This window comes from Mauremys reevesii, linkage group 19 (genome assembly GCF_016161935.1).
Source record: "Mauremys reevesii isolate NIE-2019 linkage group 19, ASM1616193v1, whole genome shotgun sequence".
Taxonomy (NCBI): Eukaryota; Metazoa; Chordata; order Testudines; family Geoemydidae; genus Mauremys; species Mauremys reevesii.
This window is the reverse complement of record NC_052641.1, coordinates 7,172,884-7,196,153: the sequence shown is the minus strand read 5'-3', so window position 1 is coordinate 7,196,153 and position 23,270 is coordinate 7,172,884. Positions and strand designations below refer to the sequence as shown.

The 23,270-nt window shown below is 45.9% G+C and overlaps 1 protein-coding gene across 7 annotated transcripts in view; it reads right to left on the bottom strand.

Moving 5' to 3' along the window:
* Positions 1 to 1,241: 1,241 nt before the first annotated feature.
* Positions 1,242 to 23,270, bottom strand: part of LOC120386996 (ficolin-2-like) — a 68,221-nt gene continuing 46,192 nt past the window's right edge. For 2 of the 7 annotated variants that reach the window (XM_039507143.1, XM_039507144.1), the window contains exons 5-15: positions 14,023 to 14,136; positions 13,325 to 13,378; positions 13,026 to 13,061; positions 11,539 to 11,583; positions 10,305 to 10,340; positions 9,355 to 9,482; positions 8,217 to 8,346; positions 7,476 to 7,610; positions 2,039 to 2,237; positions 1,813 to 1,867; positions 1,242 to 1,446 (exon numbers count right to left, since the gene is read on the bottom strand). In XM_039507143.1, the coding sequence (XP_039363077.1) occupies positions 1,369 to 1,446; positions 1,813 to 1,867; positions 2,039 to 2,237; positions 7,476 to 7,610; positions 8,217 to 8,346; positions 9,355 to 9,482; positions 10,305 to 10,340; positions 11,539 to 11,583; positions 13,026 to 13,061; positions 13,325 to 13,378; positions 14,023 to 14,136 (1,010 nt within the window). In that variant the 3' untranslated portion in view covers positions 1,242 to 1,368. Of the gene's footprint in view, positions 2,238 to 7,475; positions 7,611 to 8,216; positions 8,347 to 9,354; positions 9,483 to 10,304; positions 10,341 to 11,538; positions 11,584 to 13,025; positions 13,062 to 13,324; positions 13,379 to 14,022; positions 14,137 to 15,619; positions 15,656 to 21,761; positions 22,081 to 23,270 lie in introns of those variants that run through there. The other 5 variants (XM_039507140.1, XM_039507141.1, XM_039507145.1 and 2 more) reach the window with 5 other exon arrangements.

Below are 23,270 nucleotides of genomic sequence, written 5' to 3'. Positions count from 1 at the left end.
ATCATCCCAGCCAGGGCTCTGTCAAGCCTGACCTTAAAAACCTCTAAGGAAGGAGATTCCACCACCTCCCTAGGTAACCCATTCCAGTGCTTCACCACCCTCCTAGTGAAAAAGTTTTTCCTAATAGCCAACCTAAACCTCCCCCACTGCAACTTGAGACCATTACTCCTTGTTCTGCCATCAGGTACCACTGAGAACAGTCTAGATCCATCCTCTTTGGAACCCCCTTTCAAGTAGTTCAAAGCAGCTATCAAATCCCCCCTCATTCTTCTCTTCTGCAGACTAAACAATCCCAGTTCCCTCAGACCCTCCTCATAAGTCATGTGCTCCAGCCCCCTAATCATTTTTGTTGCCCTCCACTGGACTCTTTCCAATTTTTCCATGTCCTTCTTGTAGCGTGGGGCCCAAAACTGGACACAGTACTCCAGATGAGGCCTCACCACTGTCAAATAGAAGAGAATTATCATATCCCTTGATCTGCTGGCAATGCCCCTACTTATACAGCCCAAAATGCCGTTAGCCTTCTTGGCAACAAGGGCACACTGTTGACTCATATCCAGCTTCTCATCCACTGTAACCCCTAGGTTCTTTTCTGCAGAACTGCTGCCCAGCCATTCGGTCCCTAGTCTGTAACAGTGAATGGGATTCTTCTGTCCTAAGTGCAGGACTCTGCACTTGTCCTTGTTGAACCTCCTCAGGTTTCTTTTGGCCCAATTCTCTAATTTGTCTAGGTCCCTCTGTATCCTATCCCTACCCTCCAGCGTATCTACCACTCCTCCCAGTTTAGTGTCATCTGCAAACTTGCTGAGGGTGCAGTCCACGCCCCCCTCCAGATCATTAATGAAAATATTGAACAAAACCAGCCCCAGGACCAACCCTTGGGGCACTCCACCTGAAACCGGCTACCAACTACACATGGAGCCATCAATCACTACCCCTTGAGCCTGACGATCTAGCCAGCTTTCTATCCATCCTATAATCCATTCATCCAGCCCATACTTCTTGAACCATCACCCTATTTAGGCATGCCCCTTCGGCAGCCACAGCACTGCTGGCAGAGGGAGCACCCCTCTCTTGTACTCCCCAGGGGAGCCAGACCAATAATGTGCCCGCTGCCCAGGGTGCACTCTGCCCACAGGGGGCCAGACACATTTGGGCTTTAATGCTATTGAACTGGCTTGTGTGTACAAACAAATCTGCGACGGGAAATAATTGAGCAGCCTTCACTTTATTGACAGAGGGGAAGGTTCTCCAGCGGCAGAGGCAGCATCTGAGGGTAGTGAGTCACTAACACCACAGGAAGAATTGCATGGCAGCGGTAGGAGCTGTCTGTGGTGCTTCTGGGAATGGAATCAAGCGACAGCAGAGTCATGTAGGAGAGGAGACATAACCCAGACAGAGCTGGCTGACGTTTTTCAAACTATGAGTTTTTCTGTGGACAAACAGCTTTTGAAAAAACATATGAAAATGTTCAGGAAATGTCATTGATGTGGTTGTAATGTTTTGTTTAGCAGGAAAAAAAATCATATATTTTGTAATGTTTTCAGCAATTCTATTTTCATTCTATTTTTTATTTTATTCTAAATATTCTCGTGTCAATGACCAATTATTTTCTTTATAGAAAACCAGGATTCTGGTAAACGAGAAATTAAACTAACATTTTCAGATACTATATATCAGAGAGAGGAATTTAAAAAAATAAACACACAAAATCAAAACTGGGTTAATTTAGAATCCTTTGAACTGCAAACCACTTAAAAATTCAATCTTTTCCCCACAAAACTATTCTTATGTTTTTCTTTTTTTTTTTACCAGCTCTAGTCCTTGTGCCCTGCGCTGGGTAAGTGTGTACGATGATGTCTGCCCCCTGGTGGTGGGTGGATAAAGAAAAGATCTTTATTGTCATCTGCAGATTAATGTTCATTATAAAGCAATTATAGGCCCGTCATAAGAGCTAAGTATAATTATTACAATTGCCTCCCTGATTAGCTACACGGGCCTCATTTTCATCTCTGCCCTCTTGTAGGAATACGAGTACCCTTTGCCTGTCTGCCAGTTCACCCCATCAGCATAGCTTTCATGGGCTCCTTTCAGGTATAATCCGTTCAGGTTGGCCGAATGACATGCTCCGTACCACCAGGCCCCTTTATAGGTTACAGCACAGCTCCACTCAGATATGTCATTGTCCTGGTCGTGGGTTGAAAACATCATGCCGTTCTGGTTAGTTAAGGAATCCCCTGTGGAAACAATTGGGTTTATTTATTACATGTTTTTACAGACACAAGGTGGGTGAGAATCTCTTACTGTTTATTTTTTACAGTTCAGTTCCCACAGCCCAGCCTGGTGGTTCTGGAGTGGGGTTTCTAAATTTCTCCCTGCACCAGGCAGCAGAAATCTCCCTGGGGTCAGGCGAGAGACTGCAGTTCTATTTCCAGAGAGGAACATTTTTCACCAGGCCATATTCTGACTGTATCTCCACATAAGATCGGGTAGGAAACTCTTCAGCCTGTCATGACTTACGTCAAAGACCAAAGTCAAAAAGGTGCTAATCAGGGAACTTCCATTCACTGATGATGCTTCCCTCAGACCCCACAATGAAGATCTATGAAGAACTCATGGACAGCCTTTAAAGTACCTGTCAGGCATTTACTCTCAACATGGTTTCTGTAAAGGGAAATCGTGTCTTACTAATCTATTAGAGTTCTTTGAAGGGGTCAACAAACATGTGGACAAGGGGGATCCGGTGGACATAGTGTACTTAGATTTCCAGAAAGCCTTTGACAAGGTCCCTCACCAAAGGCTCTTACGTAAATTAAGCTGTCATGGGATAAAAGGAAAGGTCCTTTCATGGATTGAGAACTGGTTAAAGGACAGGGAACAAAGGGTATGAATTAATGGTAAATTCTCAGAATGGAGAGGGGTAACTAGTGGTGTTCCCCAAGGGTCAGTCCTGGGACCAATCCTATTCAATTTATTCATAAATGATCTGGAGAAAGGGGTAAACAGTGAGGTGGCAAAGTTTGCAGATGATACTAAACTACTCAAGATAGTTAAGACCAAAGCAGATTGTGAAGAACTTCAAAAGATCTCACAAAACTAAGTGATTGGGCAACAAAATGGCAAATGAAATTTAATGTGGATAAATGTAAAGTAATGCACATTGGAAAAAATAACCCCAACTATACATACAACATGATGGGGGCTAATTTAGCTACATCGAGTCAGGAAAAAGATCTTGGAGTTATCGTGGATAGTTCTCTAAAGATGTCCACGCAGTGTGCAGAGGCGGTCAAAAAAGCAAACAGGATGTTAGGAATCATTAAAAAGGGGATAGAGAATAAGACTGAGAATATATTATTGCCCTTATATAAATCCATGGTACGCCCACATCTCGAATACTGTGTACAGATGTGGTCTCCTCACCTCAAAAAAGATATTCTAGCACTAGAAAAGGTTCAGAAAAGAGCAACTAAAATGATTAGGGGTTTGGAGAGGGTCCCATATGAGGAAAGATTAAAGAGGCTAGGACTCTTCAGTTTGGAAAAGAGAAGACTAAGGGGGGACATGATAGAGGTATATAAAATCATGAGTGATGTTGAGAAAGTGGATAAGGAAAAGTTATTTACTTATTCCCATAATACAAGAACTAGGGGTCACCAAATGAAATTAATAGGCAGCAGGTTTAAAACAAATAAAAGGAAGTTCTTCTTCACGCAGCGCACAGTCAACTTGTGGAACTCCTTACCTGAGGAGGTTGTGAAGGCTAGGACTATAACAATGTTTAAAAGGGGACTGGATAAATTCATGGTGGCTAAGTCCATAAATGGCTATTAGCCAGGATGGGTAAGAATGGTGTCCCTAGCCTCTGTTCGTCAGAGGATGGAGATGGATAGCAGGAGAGAGATCACTTGATCATTGCCTGTTAGGTTCACTCCCTCAGGGGCACCTGGCATTGGCCACTGTCGGTAGACAGATACTGGGCTAGATGGACCTTTGGTCTGACCCGGTACGGCCTCTCTTATGTTCTTATGTTCTCTCACCATCAGCATCAAGAAAATGGTTGTATTAGGACAGGTGGGTTCAGAAGATCCTTCAATCACCTTAAATGCCAACCAGCTAGAAGTCATCCAAAAAGTTCAGCTATTTAGGTTCTACAGTGACCACAAACCTCTCACTGGATGAAGAACGAAATGTTTCCATTGGAAAGTCTGCCACCACCTTCAGCAGACTAACTAAAAGAGCATGGAACAACTCACAGCTGACCATCAAGACCAAAATGCTAATGTACCAAACCTGCTTCCTCAGCACTCTTATGTATGGTGGGACTTATGCTCATGGTCAACTTATGCTCATCAGGAGAAAAGGTTAAACAGTTTCCACTTAGGCTGTTTATGCTGCATACTCAACACCAAATGGGAAGATAAAGTCACCAATGCAAAGGTTCTTCGAAGGGCAAATTTACCAAGTATGACAAGCAAAGATGACTGCACTGGCTGGGCCATCTGAGTAGGTTGGAAGATGGACGCATACCCAAGGACATGCTATAAGGGGAGCTATCAGAGGGAACAAGAACAACAGGATGTCCCAAGCTTCGCTATAAAGACAAGCAAACAAGATATGAAAGAATTGGAGTTAATCCTGACCTATGAGGAATCTTGGAAAGTGATCATAACAAGTGGCACCACGGTTTCCATCAGGGTTTCAAAGTCCATGACAGAAGCTGGCTCCTACAGCTTGAAGAGAAAAGAGCCCGTAGGAAGCAAGCAGCTCCCAACCAAGATAGATACATTTCTTGCTCTCCTCTGAACTCTCTTCAGTTTGTCCACATCATTCCTAAAGTGTGGTGCCCAGAATTGGACACTGTTCTCTCTGTGAGGCCTCACCCGTGCTGAGTAGACCAGGACAAGTATCTACTGTTTCTTACATGCCACAGTCTTGTAAACATACCCAGAATGACATTAGCTTTTTGTGAAACTACATCACATTGTTGACTCATATTCAATTTGCGATCCACTCAAAACCCCAGGTTTTTTTCAGCAGTACTACCACCAAGCCAGTTATTCCCCACTCTGGAGATGTGCATTTGATTAGTCTTTCTTAAGTGAATCACTTTCCATTTGTCTTTGCTGGATTTCATCTTGCTGGATTCAAATCAGTTCTCCAATTTGCCAAGGTCATTTTGCATTTTAATCCTGTCCTCCAAAGTGCTTACAAACCCTCCCAGCTTGGTGCCATCTGCAGATTTATAAGCATATGCTCCACTCAATTATCCAACTCATTAATGAAAATATGGACTACCACCAGACTCAGGACTGACCCCTGCAGAACTCCATTAGATTCATGGTCCCAGCTTACCATTGATAACTACTCTTTGAGCACAGTCTTTCAAACAGTTGTGTACCCACCTTATAGTAATTGCGCCCAAACTGCATTTCCCTAGCTTGCTTATTGAGAATGCCATGTGGGATTTTTGTCAAAAGTCTTACTAAAATCAAAATATATCATGTCTACTGCTTTCCCCTTATCCACTAAGCCATAACCCTGTCAAAGAAGGAAATTAGGCAGGGTTGACATGATTTGTTCATGAGAACTCCATGGTGCATATTGCTAATTAATCCTACCGTCCTCTAGGTGTTTACAACTTGATTGTTTAATAATTTGAGTGAGTATTTTTCCAGGTATCAAAGTTAGGCTGACTGGCCTAAAGTTCCCCAGGTCCCGTTTGTTCCCCTTTTTAAAGATAGGTACTATGTTTGCCCTTCTCCAGTGCTCTGGGACCTCACCCATCCTCCAGGAGTTCTCCAGATAATTATTAATGGTTCTGAGATTGTTTCAGCTAGCTATTTTATTCCCTTAGGATGAGTTTTGCCAGGCCCTCCCAACTTGAATATATCTAACTTGTCTAAATATTGTTTAACTTTTCCCCCCAGTATTTGGGCTTGTTGTTAATAGTGTGTTGAGTATGTCATCACCAGTAACCTTTTGAGTGAAGATTGAAACACACTAGTCACGAAACACCCAAGCCTTCTTGATGTCATCCATTATTAGCTCTCCATTCCTGTTAAGTAAGGAACTACACTTGCTTTCATCTTTCTCTTACTGCTAATATATGTAAAGAACCCCTTCCTATGGATTTTTCTGTTCCTTCTTAGATGTAACTTATTTTGTGCCTTAATCTTTTTGATTTTGTCCCTACATAAGAGTATGCTACTCTTTTGTACTTCTCCTTAACAGTTTGTCCATGTTTCCACTCCTTCCTTTCCTTAGAATAAAGAAATCTGTGATTTCATGATCACTTTCTCCCAAATTGTCTTCTGCCTTCAGATTCGCTCCCAATTCCTCCTTGTTGGTCAGAATTAAGTCTAAAATGGCTGGTCCCCCTGGTTACTTCCTCCACCAAATGGTGTCCCCATTACATTCCAAGGGCTTATCAGAAGTTGTGTGTTTTTCTTTATTACTTTTCCAACAAACATCTGGGTAGTTAAAGTCCCTCATTACTATAGTACACCTGTATCAAGAGATCACGTCTATTTATTATGCTTTTTTTCTTTCCCCAGAGACTGTCAGTTGGGCTGCCTCTCGCCTCCTCCTGGAGCAGAGAACAAGTGTATTTACTCTGGCTGTATAATTCAACACCTCCTCCCATTTACCTTGCCTGTCCCTCCTAAACAAGCTGTACCCTGCTATAACAATAGTCCAGTAATGAGACTCATGCCACCAAGTTTCGGTGATGCCACTTAAGTAGTAAATTTACTGTTGTACTAATCCTTCCAGCTCTTCCTATTTATTCCCCATCTGCCTTGCATTTATGTATCGGTATCTGAGATTTTGAGTATATGCCTCTACTGGTTACTCTCTTCTTCCTCCTCTGACCGTACATGTCCCCGCCCCCCCAAAACTCTGGCCCTCTGTTAAGGTGGCCCTTTTTTATGCTTAGCTGTTGGCTTTTGTCCCCTGCCCCTTTTAAACCTAGTTAAAAGCCCTTCTCCCTAGTTGCCTTGTGGGTCTGCCTAAGCATACCTGCGGTGATGTGTAGAAGACTCTGCATGGCACAAACTATTTCTGTCTCTGGTATGCGGGGGTCTGGATGCATAGTTTGCATGAAATGGGGCATATATAACCACTCAATGACTTGTACCAATCCTGATGTGCCTACGTCGTTTAATTCAGATATTTCTATGGGGCATTAAGATCTAATTTAGGGAAGCAATCAGCAGTAGCTGTGCCTACCTCGGCTCATTATTCTGCTTTCAGACCTCCACTAGGCAGGATATCCATATTATACTATATGTTTTGTTGTCACTAAACCTTGTGTTTTTCCTTTAATAGTTCAGCAGGAGAATAACTGATGTTTCCTGACACATCACTTCCACAGATTATATTGCCTTTTGCTTCTGCCATAGAATACTCTGCATCACTTTTGCTTTCCATTTTTCCATCTGCCACAAAGGGAAAAGGATGAGCTGAGAATCTACCTGCAGTGCCATTAACAAAGGGTCCAATGAACAGCGTGTATTTCGAAGTCTCTCCTGCAACTCTGAATGACGAGAAGGAAGCAAATTCATAGTTGTCGTCAAAATCTCTGAGATCGACGCGAAGCTCCTGGGGATCTTTAGAAAACAATTTGAAAGCAAAATGTTCAGCACCTTCCATTAGTTTTTATTACTATTACTGATTGCTTTTATTGCAGAAGCCCCTGAAGACTCTAAACATAAATCAGGCTCTATTATGCTGGGACCATTATGATCATCTAGTTTAAATTGCCTGCATTACACACATCATAGAATCTCACCCACTGATTCTTGCATCAAACCAATATCTTCATATCGAACTTAATCAATTCAATTTCTGCCCACCAACCTAACCTCCCTATTAAAAACCTGCTCCGTGTTATGCTTTGCTAAGGTAGTTCAGAATCTATGACCTCATCCACGCTGCAACATTCTTTATTGCTGTACTGTGGGCGAACCACCAAAGGACCAAATGCTGCTCCATGAATCATGACTGGAGCCAGCCCAGCTACCACAGCATTCTTGGTTTCAATAGCTTTGTGTGGCAGGACTGGGCTGTAAGGAACAGGAAGGGGTGTCTGGAGCAGACGGGTTACCTCTACCGATAGTACAAATCTATACCCTGTATCCATGACTAAAATGTGGGAACAAAACTTGGTGGAGAAGGTTGCTGTAAGGAAAAGAATGCATCAGTGATGTCTTTACCAAGGGATGTTAGCAGGTGGATATTGTCATTCCCCAGCCAGAATTCTGACAGCCGGCTGCCAAAACCTCTCTTGTACGAATTCCAGTCACGGTAAAAATCCACAGAACCATCCACCCGTCTCTGGAACACCTGCAGGGAAACAGGAGGTTCTTAGCTGGGAAATCCCACATTGGTTTCCATCCTACGTAGAGCAAGAGGCCAGAAACTCTGAGACTGTAAATCACTGGATGAGATTTAACAGGGTCAGATCTATTTCAGCCTCAGGTGACTATCGCTGATGGATGCTTGTCCCACAGGATCATATTAAATCTTGGCAGCAACAGCACTAGATTAAAAGATCACATGGTCTGAAAACTACAGCACTGGGCTGGCAATCAGGAGGCCTGGGTTCTATACCCAGTTCTGCCATTTGGGCAAGTCACATCACCTCTGCTTTCTGTGCGGCCCTTTCTCTGCCTTGTCTATGGAGACAGTGAGCTGTAAGGGACAGGGGCCGTCTCTCAGTGTGTGTTCAGCACCCAGCACAATGGGACCCTGATCTTCATCAGATTCTCTAGGCACGACTGGGATATAAATAAGCAGAATAATGAATTGGAAGGTTTAAAAGTGAGGTACATACAGGGTTCAAACCCCTCAGCTCCCTAGAACGCTCTTTCCACTCATACTCAGGGGCTGCCTGAGCAATAGAGCAGCTGAGGCACCAGGCCTGTGACAGAAGTGGAAGGAAGAAGAAATTCTGGTTCCAGAATCTGGGCAGCTATTGAGGAGGCTCTGAGATCCAGGCAGAGAATAGCCAGGAGAAGGGAAACCTGGTTATCTGTGTCAGACTAGTGACAAATGTCCCCTCAGACTGGGTCTTTTAGAGTCTAAAGCTCTGGGTTCCCTCCATGAAACCCACTGTGTTCACAACCAAGTTATCTTTACAACCAAGGATTAGGGAGGATTAAAAGGGCTCAGGAAGTGTCTGGTTTTTATTTCAGCTAACCATGGTGAGCTAACAGCTTCAAAGCTTCTGTCCTCATGCTTTTCTCCTAGCTACAACCCACTGGGTAAGGGCCACCTCCCATTTCTGGGACAGAAAACTGTTTGTTGTTCAATAAATAATGTCCAATGAGCTTCATTATGCTCGGTTCTTACAATCCATCCTCCACCATCTGTGTCCATGTCACACAGCACGGTCATGGCGTTACAGTCACGGGGGTAGATGGTGTACCAGCCGTTCAGGATTTTCCCTCTAGCTAACAGCTCCTTGCAGTTCTTTGCTCCTGGTTGAAAGAGGAATTGAAATATGTAAATTGGTTGTATAACTCTCCTTGTACAGGGATTCATAGGCTGCTTTCTGTTGCACCGAGGGCCAGCTCAATTGCAGATTTAGGTAACTGGAAAACAATCTTTGAGCCACCATCTCCTCTCCTCCCCACCGTAGTGTTTGGGAATTGGGTAGTATCCCTTTCAATAGTTTGTGGTCCCTCTGTGTTCTATCTTTGGAAACCTACCACGACATCAGCGTATGTACCCATCTAGGCTTGGCATGCTCTCTGTAGTTAGCAAACCAAATTATTTAGACTCCAATGTGCCAGTCCGGTTGTATGAAGTTCGTTTGCAAGAGGAAAAGACACAACCACCTGCCCAACCCCCTGTGTTCTGTGTGAGACCAGCCCAACCTGAACAGAGGATTGGCTCAAAGCATCTTGAAAACTCATGGAAACTGAAATATGCACGAAGATTTGTACTGCAAGTACCTATGCAGCATTTTGAAATTTCTCTGTGAGTCAGAGGGGCTTCCAGTCATTATGTGACTGGGTGAGCACTCACCCTGAAAAAATATCAGATACTCACAGGAATACTCACATCAAACAGTTTGCAAGCGAACCCATCAGCTGAAGGAGAAAGCAATTGGCCAGCGAATCTAACAGCAAACACCTTCATTTTAAAAGATCCAAGTCTCTTTGCAGATAGTTTGAGAACAGCAAATGTGGTAAATCACAGATGTATTTTTTTTACAATTTGTTTATCTCTAATGGGTTTTCATGTTTGGGTCTCTGGATGGAATGAGATGACATTTAGTGGTTATAAGAAACACTCACCTTTCTTACACTGTTTGTCTTCCAGGACTTCCTCCACTGGTCATGAAAAGAAACACAATAGAAAGTGAAATGGAACCAGAAAATGTTTTACTGTCTTTTAAACTATGTAATTGGCCAACAGTGGCAGCTGCGATAGCAAAGTATTAGTTATATTGAAAGTGCTCTAGACAGGCTTTTAATTGTGAAAACCAAATGCTAATGGATTCACACACATCTCTGATCTGAGCCTTCCACCCTGAACCAGCGAGACGGCTCTCATTATGTAGCCAACACTATTTTGTAAGCCTCTCATGAGGCACCTACTTGCAGGGCTAAGAATTGGTCCTTAATGGACTAAATTAATTGCTGGTCAATAACTAGAAGCAATGCCCACCAAGTCAGGGGAGTTATAATAATAAATAATAATAGGAGATATACCTATCTCCTAGAACTGGAAGGGACCTTCAAAGATCATTGAGTCCAGCCCCTGCCTTCACTAGCAGGACCAAGTACTGATTTTTGCCCCAGATCCCTAAGTGGCCCTCTCAAGGACTGAACTCACAACCCTCGGTTTAGCAGGCCAATGCTCAAACCACAGAGCTCTCCCTCCGCCGCTAAAAAAGTTAAAGTCATAGAATATCAGGGTTAGAGGGGACCTCAGGAGGTCATCTAGTCCAACTCCCCGCTCAAAGCAGGACCAATCCCCAGACAGATTTTTGCCCCAGATCCCTCAATAGCCCCCTCAAGGACTGAACTCCCAACCCTAAGCAAACCACTAAGCTATCCCTCCCCATATGCTTACACTGCCTGTGAATATGACTCAATATTTTTTTTAAAAAAAAATTCCAAGTGACAAAAAGGATCATTCCTCTAACGGATCCATTTCTTGTGATTCATACTCCCCACTCACAGTATGTATGAAATATAAGGAGGGATAGGAGAAAGAAGCCTTCTCTAGGATACACATCCAGATCTACAGATTTCACTTACATTTCTACTATTCTCTCTCATACCAAAGGTCATCTGGCTAGCGTTGTTCCAGACATAACAAAACATGGATGGGCACCTGTTTTTGTAGGTGGGGCTATTTCTCTCTTTGTAGAGTCCAAAACTTACAGGAGGATTGATATAGATATTGTGGACATGGGGTGGACATGGTAACTATTCAAGCTTTCTAAACCACTTAATTGTTAGTGCTGCAAAAATAAAACTGAAAGGACGTGCTCAGTATAAAGGCGAGTGCAGAGGGTCTCACCAACTCTTCCAGGGACTCCCGTAGCTCCCAGGGCTCCTTTATCTCCTAAAAAAAGAACTCAGAATAAAATCCTTGTTTTGCCTGTAGGTCAGCTACATAATTCAACATCTCACTACAACAATCGCTTGGGTTTAATTGTGTGGAGGGGCTAGTTCAAGGTCTATGCACCACCTACACTCTGCACAATCTGTTAAAGTTGGCGTTTTGTGGGACTTAAGTGATGTATGTTGCCAACTCTCATGATTTTGTCATGACTCTCATGATAATTATTCTTTTCCTTAAAGCCCAAGCTCCTGGGGTCAAGTGCATATGACATAATTACAGCCATCAGCCTCAAAAAAAAGGTAAGTTTCTAACCCTCAAAGCTACGGCAAAAGCCTCCAAATGTGACCCCAGTGCACCCTAAATACTCAAAAAGGCAAATAAAAAGAACACCACGTCTATTATTTTTACATAATCTCATGATTCTAAAACCAGTCTCCTGATTTTTGATGAACCTGACTGAAATTTTTCAGAGTTTTGGGGCTGGTAGTACTGCATTTATCTCATCTTGTCTTTTGCATTGGCTGACATGAAATAGGCTTTGGCTACGTCTCCACTGCAGTTGAGATCTATTTCCTGTGGCTGCAGAGGACTCGTGGCATATCAGACATTAGGGTGAAATTTTTCAGGCTAATATTTTATTCACAATTTTGAAATGTTCCAACTCCTCATTTCAGAACAACGTTTTGTTTTGTCATTTGTCTATTAAACAAAAACAAAAAGGGGACGCTTCTTGTTTAATCGGAACCAATTTCATTTCAGCTTTTTTGTTTGGCAAGAAGCTGGAAGGAAAAATTGTACAATGAAACAGGGCGGGAGGAGGGATTGTTGCTCCCAATTTCTCTATCACCATGAATAGCACCAAAAAGGGCTCTGCCAGGGCCAGTGCAATCATTTAGGCGACCTAGGTGGTCGCCTAGGGCCCTGGGATGTGGGGAGCGCCATTTTCTTCGGCAGCGACCGCAGCAGCCGGATCTTCGGCCGCCCCGGTTGCCGCCAGCATTTAGGCAGAGGGAGCTGGGGCAGGGGAGCGCAGGGAGGGCTGCCTGCAGCAAGTAAGGGGGAGGGGGGGCGGCATGCAGGGGAACTCCCCGCCCAGCTCACCCCTGCCCCGCCTCCTCCCCGAGCACGCCGTGGCTGCTTCACTTCTCCTGCCTAAGCTGATTGGCCCTGCAAGCCTGGAAGGTGGGAGAAGTGAAGCAGCCACGGTGTGCTCAGGGTGCTCGTGCTCATGCGCGGAGCAGGGGTGAGCTGGGGCGGTGGGGGTTGCCTCAAGGCAGGGGGGGAGCGCCTCAGGGCGAAGAGGGGGAGCTGCAGCTGTGGGGGGGCACCTCAGGGTGGGAGTGTGGGGGTGGTCTGCAAGGTGGAAGTTTCGCCTAAGGTGCAAAACATCCTTGCACCGGCCCTGGGCTCTGCAGTGAGAAGAATCGTCTGAGGTCTCTCACCTTTCACTCCAGAGGGGCCAGCAGGACCTCTTTCTCCTGATTGAGCAAAAAATAAGATAGTAAAGACTGATCAGAGATACCGAGATCTTGACAGTGGATCAAAACTGAAGTTCTGTTGCAATAATAAACCCTTTATTGTCAAATATAGAGTGAAGGGAAGTTATGGTGGTTTTTCAAGCCCAGATATTAGAGGAATTGGTGTTTTATAACTAGCTCTAATTGATATTTGATTAAAAACTTATATCCTGTTCTTAGGTCACCTATAGGAAAACACAGTTCTCTGCCCTTTGTTACTTTACCTTTTCGGCCAGCTTTCCCTGCCTTTCCAGGGATCCCCTGTGGTCCCTGTTGTCCTGCAAACACAGAAAACTGACTGAATAGTTTCCAAGGTAGCGTAAATACTGAGTACATAATCCCCACCCACCACCCCAACCTGGAATTACAATAACCCATCTGTGTCGAAATTCACATAATGTATCTGCATCTGGCTCGCTGACTCCCTGATCTCACATCAGGATCCCAGAGCATGGGCTCTTGCATAGAGGCCAATTGAAGTCAAAGGAACAAAGGAACAAGCACATTTTTCTCTCTAGCCCCTCTCATCCAAACTTCTCAAAGCGCTTTACACAGATCAGTGAAATGTGCCTCAGATAACCTCTGGGAGGTAAAGGACCATTATAGCCATTATACAGAGGAGAAAACTGAGGCTCAAAGAGAGTCATTTGACTAAGGTCACACAGCGAGCCAGTGACAGAGATGGGGAAAGAACCAGAGGACTTGGTTGCCAAGCTGACAACCCAAAGGGAATGGACAATATTTCAGAGCTTGCTTATTCTGCATCTCCAATCCCTTGCCACAGGATACGGGAGATGCCATGTGAGTTTCCTCATATCAGGGTTGAGGAGAATCTCCAAAGTCTGAGCATATTACAAAAGTAATTCCCATTTACCTCAGTACCCAGCCATCCCTGATTCCCATTCAGTGCCTGAGAACGTACCTCGCGTTCCTGGAATTCCTGAGTCTCCTCTGGGTCCTGTGGCACCTGGAAATCCAGGGCAGCCTTGGAGAATGGAGAGTTTATCGGTACTGTTGAAACCCACTAAGCTCACATCTGGGGAAAGAAATGAACCCATAATCAATGATTGTTAGGTTCTCAGGATCTGAAACATTCTGCAGAAATCCAGAGGGATAAACCCAGCAAATGAAAGCCTACATAGTTCCTTGGTTTTCTTTTCTCTATTAGTGATAAATCCAACATTTTCTTCAGTCTTAAGCATTTCAGAGACAATGCCCCAATACTAAAAATTGGGGGTTATTACTATTAGTCTTTGTTTTAAGTTATTGTGAAAACAAAAGTTAAAAAGAAATGATTAAATATTTGTATTTAAAAAAAAATCACATCAAAGTTAATTTTGATGTACACCTTCTGCTGCAGTGTTTGCAACCCGACCATTGTAGCATTGTGCCTGTTCATGAGAATCTTTTAACAAAATTAACTACAGAGAAACAAAAGTGGAATGAAATGCATAGGAGAAACAAATAGCTGCCATTCAGTGAAGAAATTGTGCAAAAGTAAAATAATTTAAAAAACAGTTGCTCTTAGAAGCTCAGGAAATACATTTTAAAGAACTAAATATGTTTTTAACCTAACAGTCCCCTCTCTATATTATACACATTGTGAGATTTAAAATTATTTATAGGGACATCACTGGAGAAAAATAGGGACACACCTGTCAACTCCATTGAGCTCTATTGATGTGGAAATTTTTCAGGTAAACAAAATGTGGGTGGACATGGTTAATATTCCCAGTGACATAGGAACTCTTCCTCCAAATATGGAATATTTGGGCATAAACTGTACATAGCAAATGATTTTCAAAATAATCATGAATGTAAGGAGATGAAACGAGACAGCAATACTGCTCTGAAATAATATATTAATTTATGCATAAGATGGCAAAGCCTGTATTCAATCCTTATTTAGCAAACAACACATTTCCTTCAAAGAGACCATTTGCCTGAATGATGTCTGCACAAATTTGACTAAATCTTGCATAAGGATTTCCAGGATTTCATGATGAACTAAAATAAACCTTAAATGCTGCTGGATTCTCAATGTGAATGTGTTGACATGGAAAGAGTTGTGCAGTGGATTTGTGGTGATAGATACACAACAGTTGCGATTTTACAAATAATCATCTTAATTTGGTCAACGTGAATTTTAAAAAGCAGAGGGATCTGAAATCATAGGCTGACTCTGAGCTTTGTAGATTGAGATTTAATTTTCCAGAATTTAGGTCTCAATGAAGACAAGAGACAACAATTTCACAACATTTTTTGCAAAAACGGTGTCCTTTTTTGAACACCTCTAGTCTGTGACGGGCACTTCTGCAATATCGAGTAATTTCTACAAAGGAATTTTGTACAGAGAAGCTGTTCTTTTTAGTATTTAAAAAGCACCATAAGCAAGCAAAGCACTTTATAGACATGTAGGACAAGAAACATTCCTGAACAGTTCCCAGTTCCCCCAGGGTCCAGGTTGGCAAGAACCACACTATGAAACGCAGTTGGGAACAGCATTATCTTTCACTCACCTGGGCAGGTGTCCTGAGCCTGACAAACCGCTGCTGCTAGACAGAGTAAAGAGAGGAAGGTTTTCTGGGCAGCTCTCCCCATGGCTAGTGCTGGGCTCTGTAATGGCAGCTCCACTTGTCTTCTCCCCACCTCCTCCTCTACTTTAGTATTTCAGTCCCTGTAAGCCTTTTATATGCAATAATGAAGAGCCTACAGCAAATAAAGCTCTCTGCCTCCGGCATCTCAGCGCCCCCTTCCCACTCTCCACATTCCAGCAGTTTCCACTGAGATGTTTATCCTGCAGCGATCACAACCATAGCTGATAAAATGGTCTGATAGAACATGTTCAGTACTGGACTGGCAGCCGTTGCTTCCCCGCACAGCAAACACGGTATCGTGCAATGACGATTATTGAACGGAGCCAGTCTGAACCTTTGCTCACAAAGTTAAGTCATGTGAATGTGTCTTCTGAAATATTAAAATATGGTGCCAAATAATGAGCCCAAGCTTACTTTCTCCATCCCTTCAAAGCCCCCTGTTGGCTTCAGTGGGAACCTTTGGGTGAACAAGGAGAGCAGGATTGGGTGAATTTACTAGCCAACTGCTCTGTTGTTATTATTTGTATGACAGTAGCCACAGGAGACCTCGCGTCAGATTGGACCCCTCTGTGCAAACCCATAGTAGGAGACAGTAATAGAGCGATAGGTTCCAAGACCAGAAGTGACCATTGTGATCATCTAGTCTGACCTCCTGTATAACACGGGCTACAGCACTTCCCAAAGACAAGTGAAGAGTGGGAGAAAAGAATTATTATCCTGATTTTTGCCGTGCTCTGTGTGCCTGTGTCATAGACATGATAAATAATAATGATGCATGCCCAGGCCATATCTGCTCATATACCACTGCTGCATTTTTCTATATGTACATGTGATTTTTCAGTGATTGCTACACGGCGGATGCTATTGATAGCAGATCACTGCTGAGGATCATTTCTTTATGTGCATATGTGTTTGCATGATTCCAGTCCATACAGCAAGAAGGCAGATGCTGTTCTACCTCTGTGCAAAGGATATTTCCTCTCTTCCCAATGTGGTATTGTGGTTTGTAATTGGAATCAGAGACCCAAAGCTGCAAAAGAGACTATTGGAAGATATGGTTCTTCTTTGAATGATTGCTCATTTTGATTCCAATTAGGTGTGTGCATGCCGTGTGCACAGTCTTCAGAAGGTTTTTCCCCTAGCTGCCCTCGTCACATCGGCCGTGGAGCCCCCTGGAGTGGCGCCTTCATGGCGGTGAATATATGCCCCTGCCAACCTGCCACCTCTTCATTCCTTCTTACCACCAGTGACGGTCGTTGGAGCTATGGTCGCTTAGCTTAGCAAGTGCTTCCCCTAGTATTTGTACTTAGCTCTCTGTAAATAGTTGTTTAGTTAGTAAGTTAGTTTAGTTAGTTTGTTAGCTAGGAGTGAGGGAGGGGGTTCCTCTCTCCAGTTTGTCTCCTCTGAGGTCTGGGGCATGCCTCGATCCCAAGGGTTCAAACTCTGCGGAACCTGCCACAAGCCCATGCCAATGGGCGATCCCCACGACTCTCGTCTCAAGTATCTGGGGGTGAGGGGAGGGCCTACCAAGCAGATTGATGCAAGATTTGTAAAGAGTTCCACCTGAGGACTAAGAAAGAAGGGACTTCAGGCTGAAGCAGATCCTGATGGAAGCAGCCCTCCGTCCCCAGCTGGCTTCGGGCCAACTGGTTCCAGCATCGAGCACCTCTGTGCGGAGCGCTCCAGCCTCCGTGTAAGAAACGGTGCCAAGGAAGGACTCTGGTCATAGAAACCCTCAGCGCCGACACTTCCCGGTACTGAAGCTCGCGGAGGCAGCACGGCGCTGCTCGCGCTCCCCAGTGCCGCATGAGCGGTACAAGAATGTGGACAGCGGGCGCTCGCCTGCACCAAGAGAGGCAGGGTCAGACAGTGCCACTGGGGTGTGTCCTGCGCAGGAGCACCTGGTGCCGATTTCACAGGAGCCAGCGCTGTCAACTTCAGTCTTGCAAGGGGCTCATCAAGTCCGGTGCTGTTGGACTGTCCTCCCTGAGTGTGCCAGGTGGAGGAGCTAGAGCTCTCTTCCATCCCAGACACTTTCGAGGCGGCAAGGGACTTGATTGCCATGACAGCTCCATAGTCTCCCGTCATCCGGGATAGACCTCTGGGGCCGCACTGCGTGGCACCGTCCAGAGGCAAGCCTGCAATGAGGAGGCACCAGTCACCATCTCCGCGGCACTGCTCTCCACGGCACCGTCTGCCCGGCACCGGTCCCGCCACTGCAGCACCGCTCTACAGCATCTTCCTCGCAGCACCACCATGCTCTTCGCACTCAAGAGCCTGATCATCGGACTCCGAGGCGGAGTCCTGTTACTCGAGGCGCAGCCAGCACCGATCAGACTGCTGCAGATATAGACAGGACGTAAGGATTGTGCCATGGCAAGCGCAGAGGCAAGGGCCCGAGCAATGGCCATTCTGGACTCCATGGGCCTACCACCAAGCCCAGGGCACGCACTCCAGGGTTCCCACTCGGTGGTGTCGGAAGCACAGATGCCTCCACCAGCCATGGACCGTCCCGCCTCTCAGGGCTCCGAAAGAGCATCAGTGCGAGCCATGTCCAGATCCTGGGCCTACCACCAGCACCAAGGAGCATGGCACCGAGCAGGATGAGTCCAGGGGGCCAGGAAAGCCCGGTGCCGCCTCTGACCTCATTGCCATCCTCTCCGGATGAATCGGTGGCGGTGTCTTCCTCCTCTGGGCCACCCTCTATTGACAGTAGAGCACACCAGGGCCTTCTGCATAGGGTAGCTCACAATATGGGGCGTCAGGCTGAAGAGGTAGTCGAGTTATAAGACCCTGGAGGGGCTGTCTTGGGTGGCTTTGCCTCTCAACAAGGCTATTCAGTACACTACAAAAACCCTGTAGCAAACCCCTCCCTCCATTCTCCCTACACAGAAGGGGTTGGAGAGGAAGTATTTCGTCCCCTCTAAGGGGTGCGAGTACTTAGCTACTCACTCGCAGCCCTGTTCGCTTGTTGTGGACGCAGTGAATGAAAGAGAGGAAGGGGCAGCAAGGGCTGACTCTGATGTCTGGAAGGTTTACTCGACCTGAGGGCTCCAGCTCAGGATTGCCAACCAACAGGCAATCCTGAGCAGATACATTTCAACTCATGGACCTCCATGTTGAAATTCAAGGAGTTGGTTCCACCTGAATCCAAAACAGAATTTGAGGCCAGAGTGGACAAGGGAAAGGCAGTGGAACGGACCTCTTTACAGGCCTCACTGGATGCTGCAGACTCAGCTGCACGAACCTTGTCCTCAGGAATAGCCACAAGGAGGAGTTTGTGGGTCCAAGCATCCGGCCTTCCTCCTGAAGTACAAAAAACAATTCAGGACCTGCCTTTTGATGGCATGGGCCTTTTTGCAGAGCAAACAGACTCCAGGCTTCACGCCCTAAAAGATTTGTGGCTGTATTAAAGTCACTGGGCCTACATACCCCTGCAACCCAGCGAAAACATTTTAAACCTCAGCCTCCACAGAGCTTCTACCCTCCCGATCCCAGGCAGGACTTCTCAAGGAAGCGGGGCAGGAATGGTAGGTGTAAGCCTCTCCATCCTCCATCCAGCCAAGGCCAGCACTTGGCAAGGCAGTCAGGCTCTAAGCAGACCTTTTGAAGGTGCGCCCGGGGACAATGCACTGGTTTCATTACTGGATCCTTCTCTCTGTTTTCTGAATCATCTGTCCCTCTTTTACCATGCTTGGTCCCAGATAACTTCGGACCGCTAGGTCCTTTGCACGGTAGAAGTGGGATATTCTCTCCAATTCTGCTCCTCCACTCCCTCCCACCCCCCTTCCCCATGCCTCTTCAGGGACCCTTCTCATGAGCATCTCCTCATGCAGGAGGTCCAAACACTCCTCACAGTGGGAGCAGTGGAGGAGCTATGGGGCAAAGGGTTCTATTCCCCCATATATATATGGGGCAAAGGGTTCTATTCCTAATCCCCAAAGCCAAAGCGGGTCTCAGACCCATCCTCAATCTGCAAGGCCTCAACAGACTCTAAACACAATCATTCCATCTCTGGATCTGGAAGACTGGTGCTCTGCCCTCAACCTCAAGGACGCGTACTTCCACATAGCTATAATTCCAGCTCACAGGCATTTTCTCAGTTTTGTGGTCAACCGCAACCATTTCCAATTTACGCTCCTCCCCTTTGGTCTGTCAGCGGCCCCTCGAGTGTTTACCAAATGCCTGGCAGTCGTAGCCACCTTCCTACAACGGAGACAGGTGCAAGTATTCCTATACCTTGATGACTGGCTACTCAGGGGACGATCCAGGGAGCAAGTGGAGCCCCGGGTCAGCTTCATAATATCCACCTTTGACATCTGGGTATCCTACTCAACAAGCACAAATCAACTCTATCCCCTGTGCAGAGAACAGAGTTTATCAAAGCAGTATTGGACTCAGGTCAGGCCAGGACATCCCTGCCGGAGACTTGGTTTCGGACAATGGCAGACATCATACAAAGCTTCAAGCGGTACCACAGCAAGGAACTGCTTGAAGCTCCTCAGCCATATGGTAGCATGTACATATGTGGTACAGCATGTGAGGCAGAGGCTCAGGCTTCCCTAGGCCTGGCTGGCGTCAGCCTATCGGCCAGGGCATGACAGTCTGGACAAGGTGGTCACCCTCCCAGCGCCAGTTCTCGAGTTGTTCGTCTGGTGGCTCAGCCCACAGACACTACGTGCAGGAGTCCCCTTCACAAAGCCCCAGACCTCCCTATCCCTGGTGACAGATGCATCAGCATTGGGATGGAGTGTTCACCTGGGAGATCTTCAGACCCAAGGTCTCTGGTCACAAGACTCCACATCAACATCAAGGAGCTGAGAATGGTCCGCCTGGCATGCCAGACCTTCCAGGCCCACTTGCAAGGGAAATGCGCAGAGGGGATGATGGACAACACAATTGCAATGTTTTTTTATAAACAAGCAGGGTGGAGCTTGTTCCTCTCCTCTATGTCGGGAAACCCTCAAACTGCGTCTGACCCACATGCATCTGATGAAGTGGGTATTCACCCACAAAAGCTTATGCTCCAATACGTCTGTTAGTCTATAAGGTGCCACAGGATTGTCACTTTTTACAGATCCAGACTAACACGGCTACCTCTCTGATCCTCAGACTGAGGAACTTCTGCATAGCCCACTGTATTCACCTGGAAGCATCCTACCTCTCAGGTTCCCAGAACAAGTTGGCGGACTCTCTCAGCAGATCCTTCCACAATCACGAGCGGTCTTTCCACCCAGACGTGGAGCACAGCTTTTTCCAAAGGTGGGGAGTTCCCCAAATTGACCTGTTCATCATAAAGAGTAACAGAAAATGTCCCTGGTTCTGTTCCTTCCAGAAGCATAGTCCAGACCCCTTGCAGACATGTTCCTCCTCCCCTGGATGGAGGATCAGTTGTATGCATTCCCGCCATTTCCACTCATCCACAAGGTTCTGCTCAAGATCCACAGGGACAAGGCTACAGTCATACTGATAGCACCGGCATGGCCTCACCAGCACTGGTATACCACGCTCCTGGAGCTGGCGGTGGATGCTCCAATCTCGTTGCCCCTGCTTCTGGACCTGATCACCCAAGACCACACCATCTTCATCATCCCAACCTCGAGTGTCTTCACCTCACTGCTTGGAAGCTTCATGGCTAAACCCGATGGAGCTGATGTGCTCAGAGCTCGTTAAGGAGGTCCTGTTGGGCAGCAGGAAATCCTCCACCAGGGCTACCTACCTGGCCAAGTGGGAAAGGTTTGCAATATGGTGTTTTCAAGGTCATGCTCCCCCCAATGCAGGTGCCTATACCGCTCATCTTAGACTACCTACTACACTTAAAACATCAGGGCCTCTCAGTATCATCTCTCTGGGTCCATCTGACTGCCATTTTGTCCTTCCACCCGGGAGCAGCCAGCTGTTCAGTCTTCACCAACCCGATGGTCAGTCACTTCCTGAAAGGTCTGGACAGGCTATACCCACAGGTTAAGCAACCAATCCCGGCACGGGACCTTAAACTGGTCCTTTCCAGGCTAATGTCCCCGCCCCCCCCTTAGAACCCCTAGCAACTTGTTCATTGCTCTACCTATCATGGAAGGTGGCTTTCCTAGTTGCCATAACATCAGGAAGGAGAGTGTCTGAGCCTTAACCTCTGATCTCCTTATACCGTTTTTTATAAGGACAAGGTGGGACTTAGGCCTCATCCAGCCTTTCTTCCAAAGGCTGTCTCCCAATTCTGTGCCAATCAGGACATTTTTCTACCAGTCTTTTACCCTAAGCCTCATACGGATGCTTATGAGCAAAGGCTTCACTCATTGGACATTCAGCGAGCTCTGGCTTTTTACACTGAACGCACAAAGCCATTCCATAAGTCGAACCAGTTATTTGTGGCAGTTGTGGATAGAATGAAAGGCCTTCTGGTGTTGTCACAGACAATTTCATGGTGGATCATGTCCTGTATCTGGGCATATTATGACCTGGCAAAAGTTCCGGCCTCTACTCTAATGGCACATTCTACAAGAGCACAGGCCTCCTCAGCAGCGTTCCTGGCCCAGGTTCCGATCCAGGAGATCGGCAGGGGGGCGACATGGTCCTCGGTTCATGCTTTCACCTCTCATTATTCTATTACCCAGCATGCCAGGGATGATGCAGCGTTTGGCAGAGCGGTGACTCAATCGGCGACGCCACAAGCTCCGACCCCACCTCCTAGTTAGGGCTTGGGAGTCACCTAATTGGAATCAACATGATCAAGCACTTGAGGAAGAAAAAATGGTAACTCACCTTCTCGTAACTCTTGTTCTTCGAGATGTGTTGCTCATATCCATTCCAAACCCTCCCGCCTTCCCCTCTGTCAGAGTATCCGGCAAGGAGGAACTGAAGAGGTGGTGGGTCGGCAGGGACCTATATTCACCGCCATGAAAGCACAACTCCAGGGGGCTCCACAGCCGACCCAACGGGGGCTGCTAGGGGAAAAACCTGCTGACAACTGTGCATGTGCCACGCACACACCTAACTGGAATGGACACGAGCAACACATCTCGCGGAACAACAGTTACGAGAAGGTGAGTAACCGTTTTATCTCACTTTGGATAAAGCAGTAAGACTGTGTCAGGCAACAGAAATCCTTCAACGGCATAAAAATAATGGAAGGGAAAGAGGACACTGCCACTCTAGATAGAGTGACAAGAAAGACAAAAAACTGGCAAGCAGTCAGTCAGAACAAAACAAAAAACATAGAGAAGTATGAAAAAGGCAAAGCACAAGGGTTTGCAAGAGAAAGCTTCAAGGATTGCTCAAGATGTGGACAAAAAATGACCTCAACATTGCCCAGGTTTTGGTAAGCACTGCAATATTTGTAAGAAATACAATAATTGTGCCAAAGTCTGCAACCAGGATCAGCAACTGCGGAAGCCTGCATGCTTATGCCGTAATCCAGGAAGAGAGCACAGACAACATCTCAGGAGTTCTATCTAGGAGCTGTATCTGAAGAGGAAGGAAGAGATGAATGGGCAATTTCCTTAGACACTAATGGGACTCTTATAACCTACAAATTGTGCACTGATGCTCAGGTAAATGTTCTTTCAGATATTAGTGT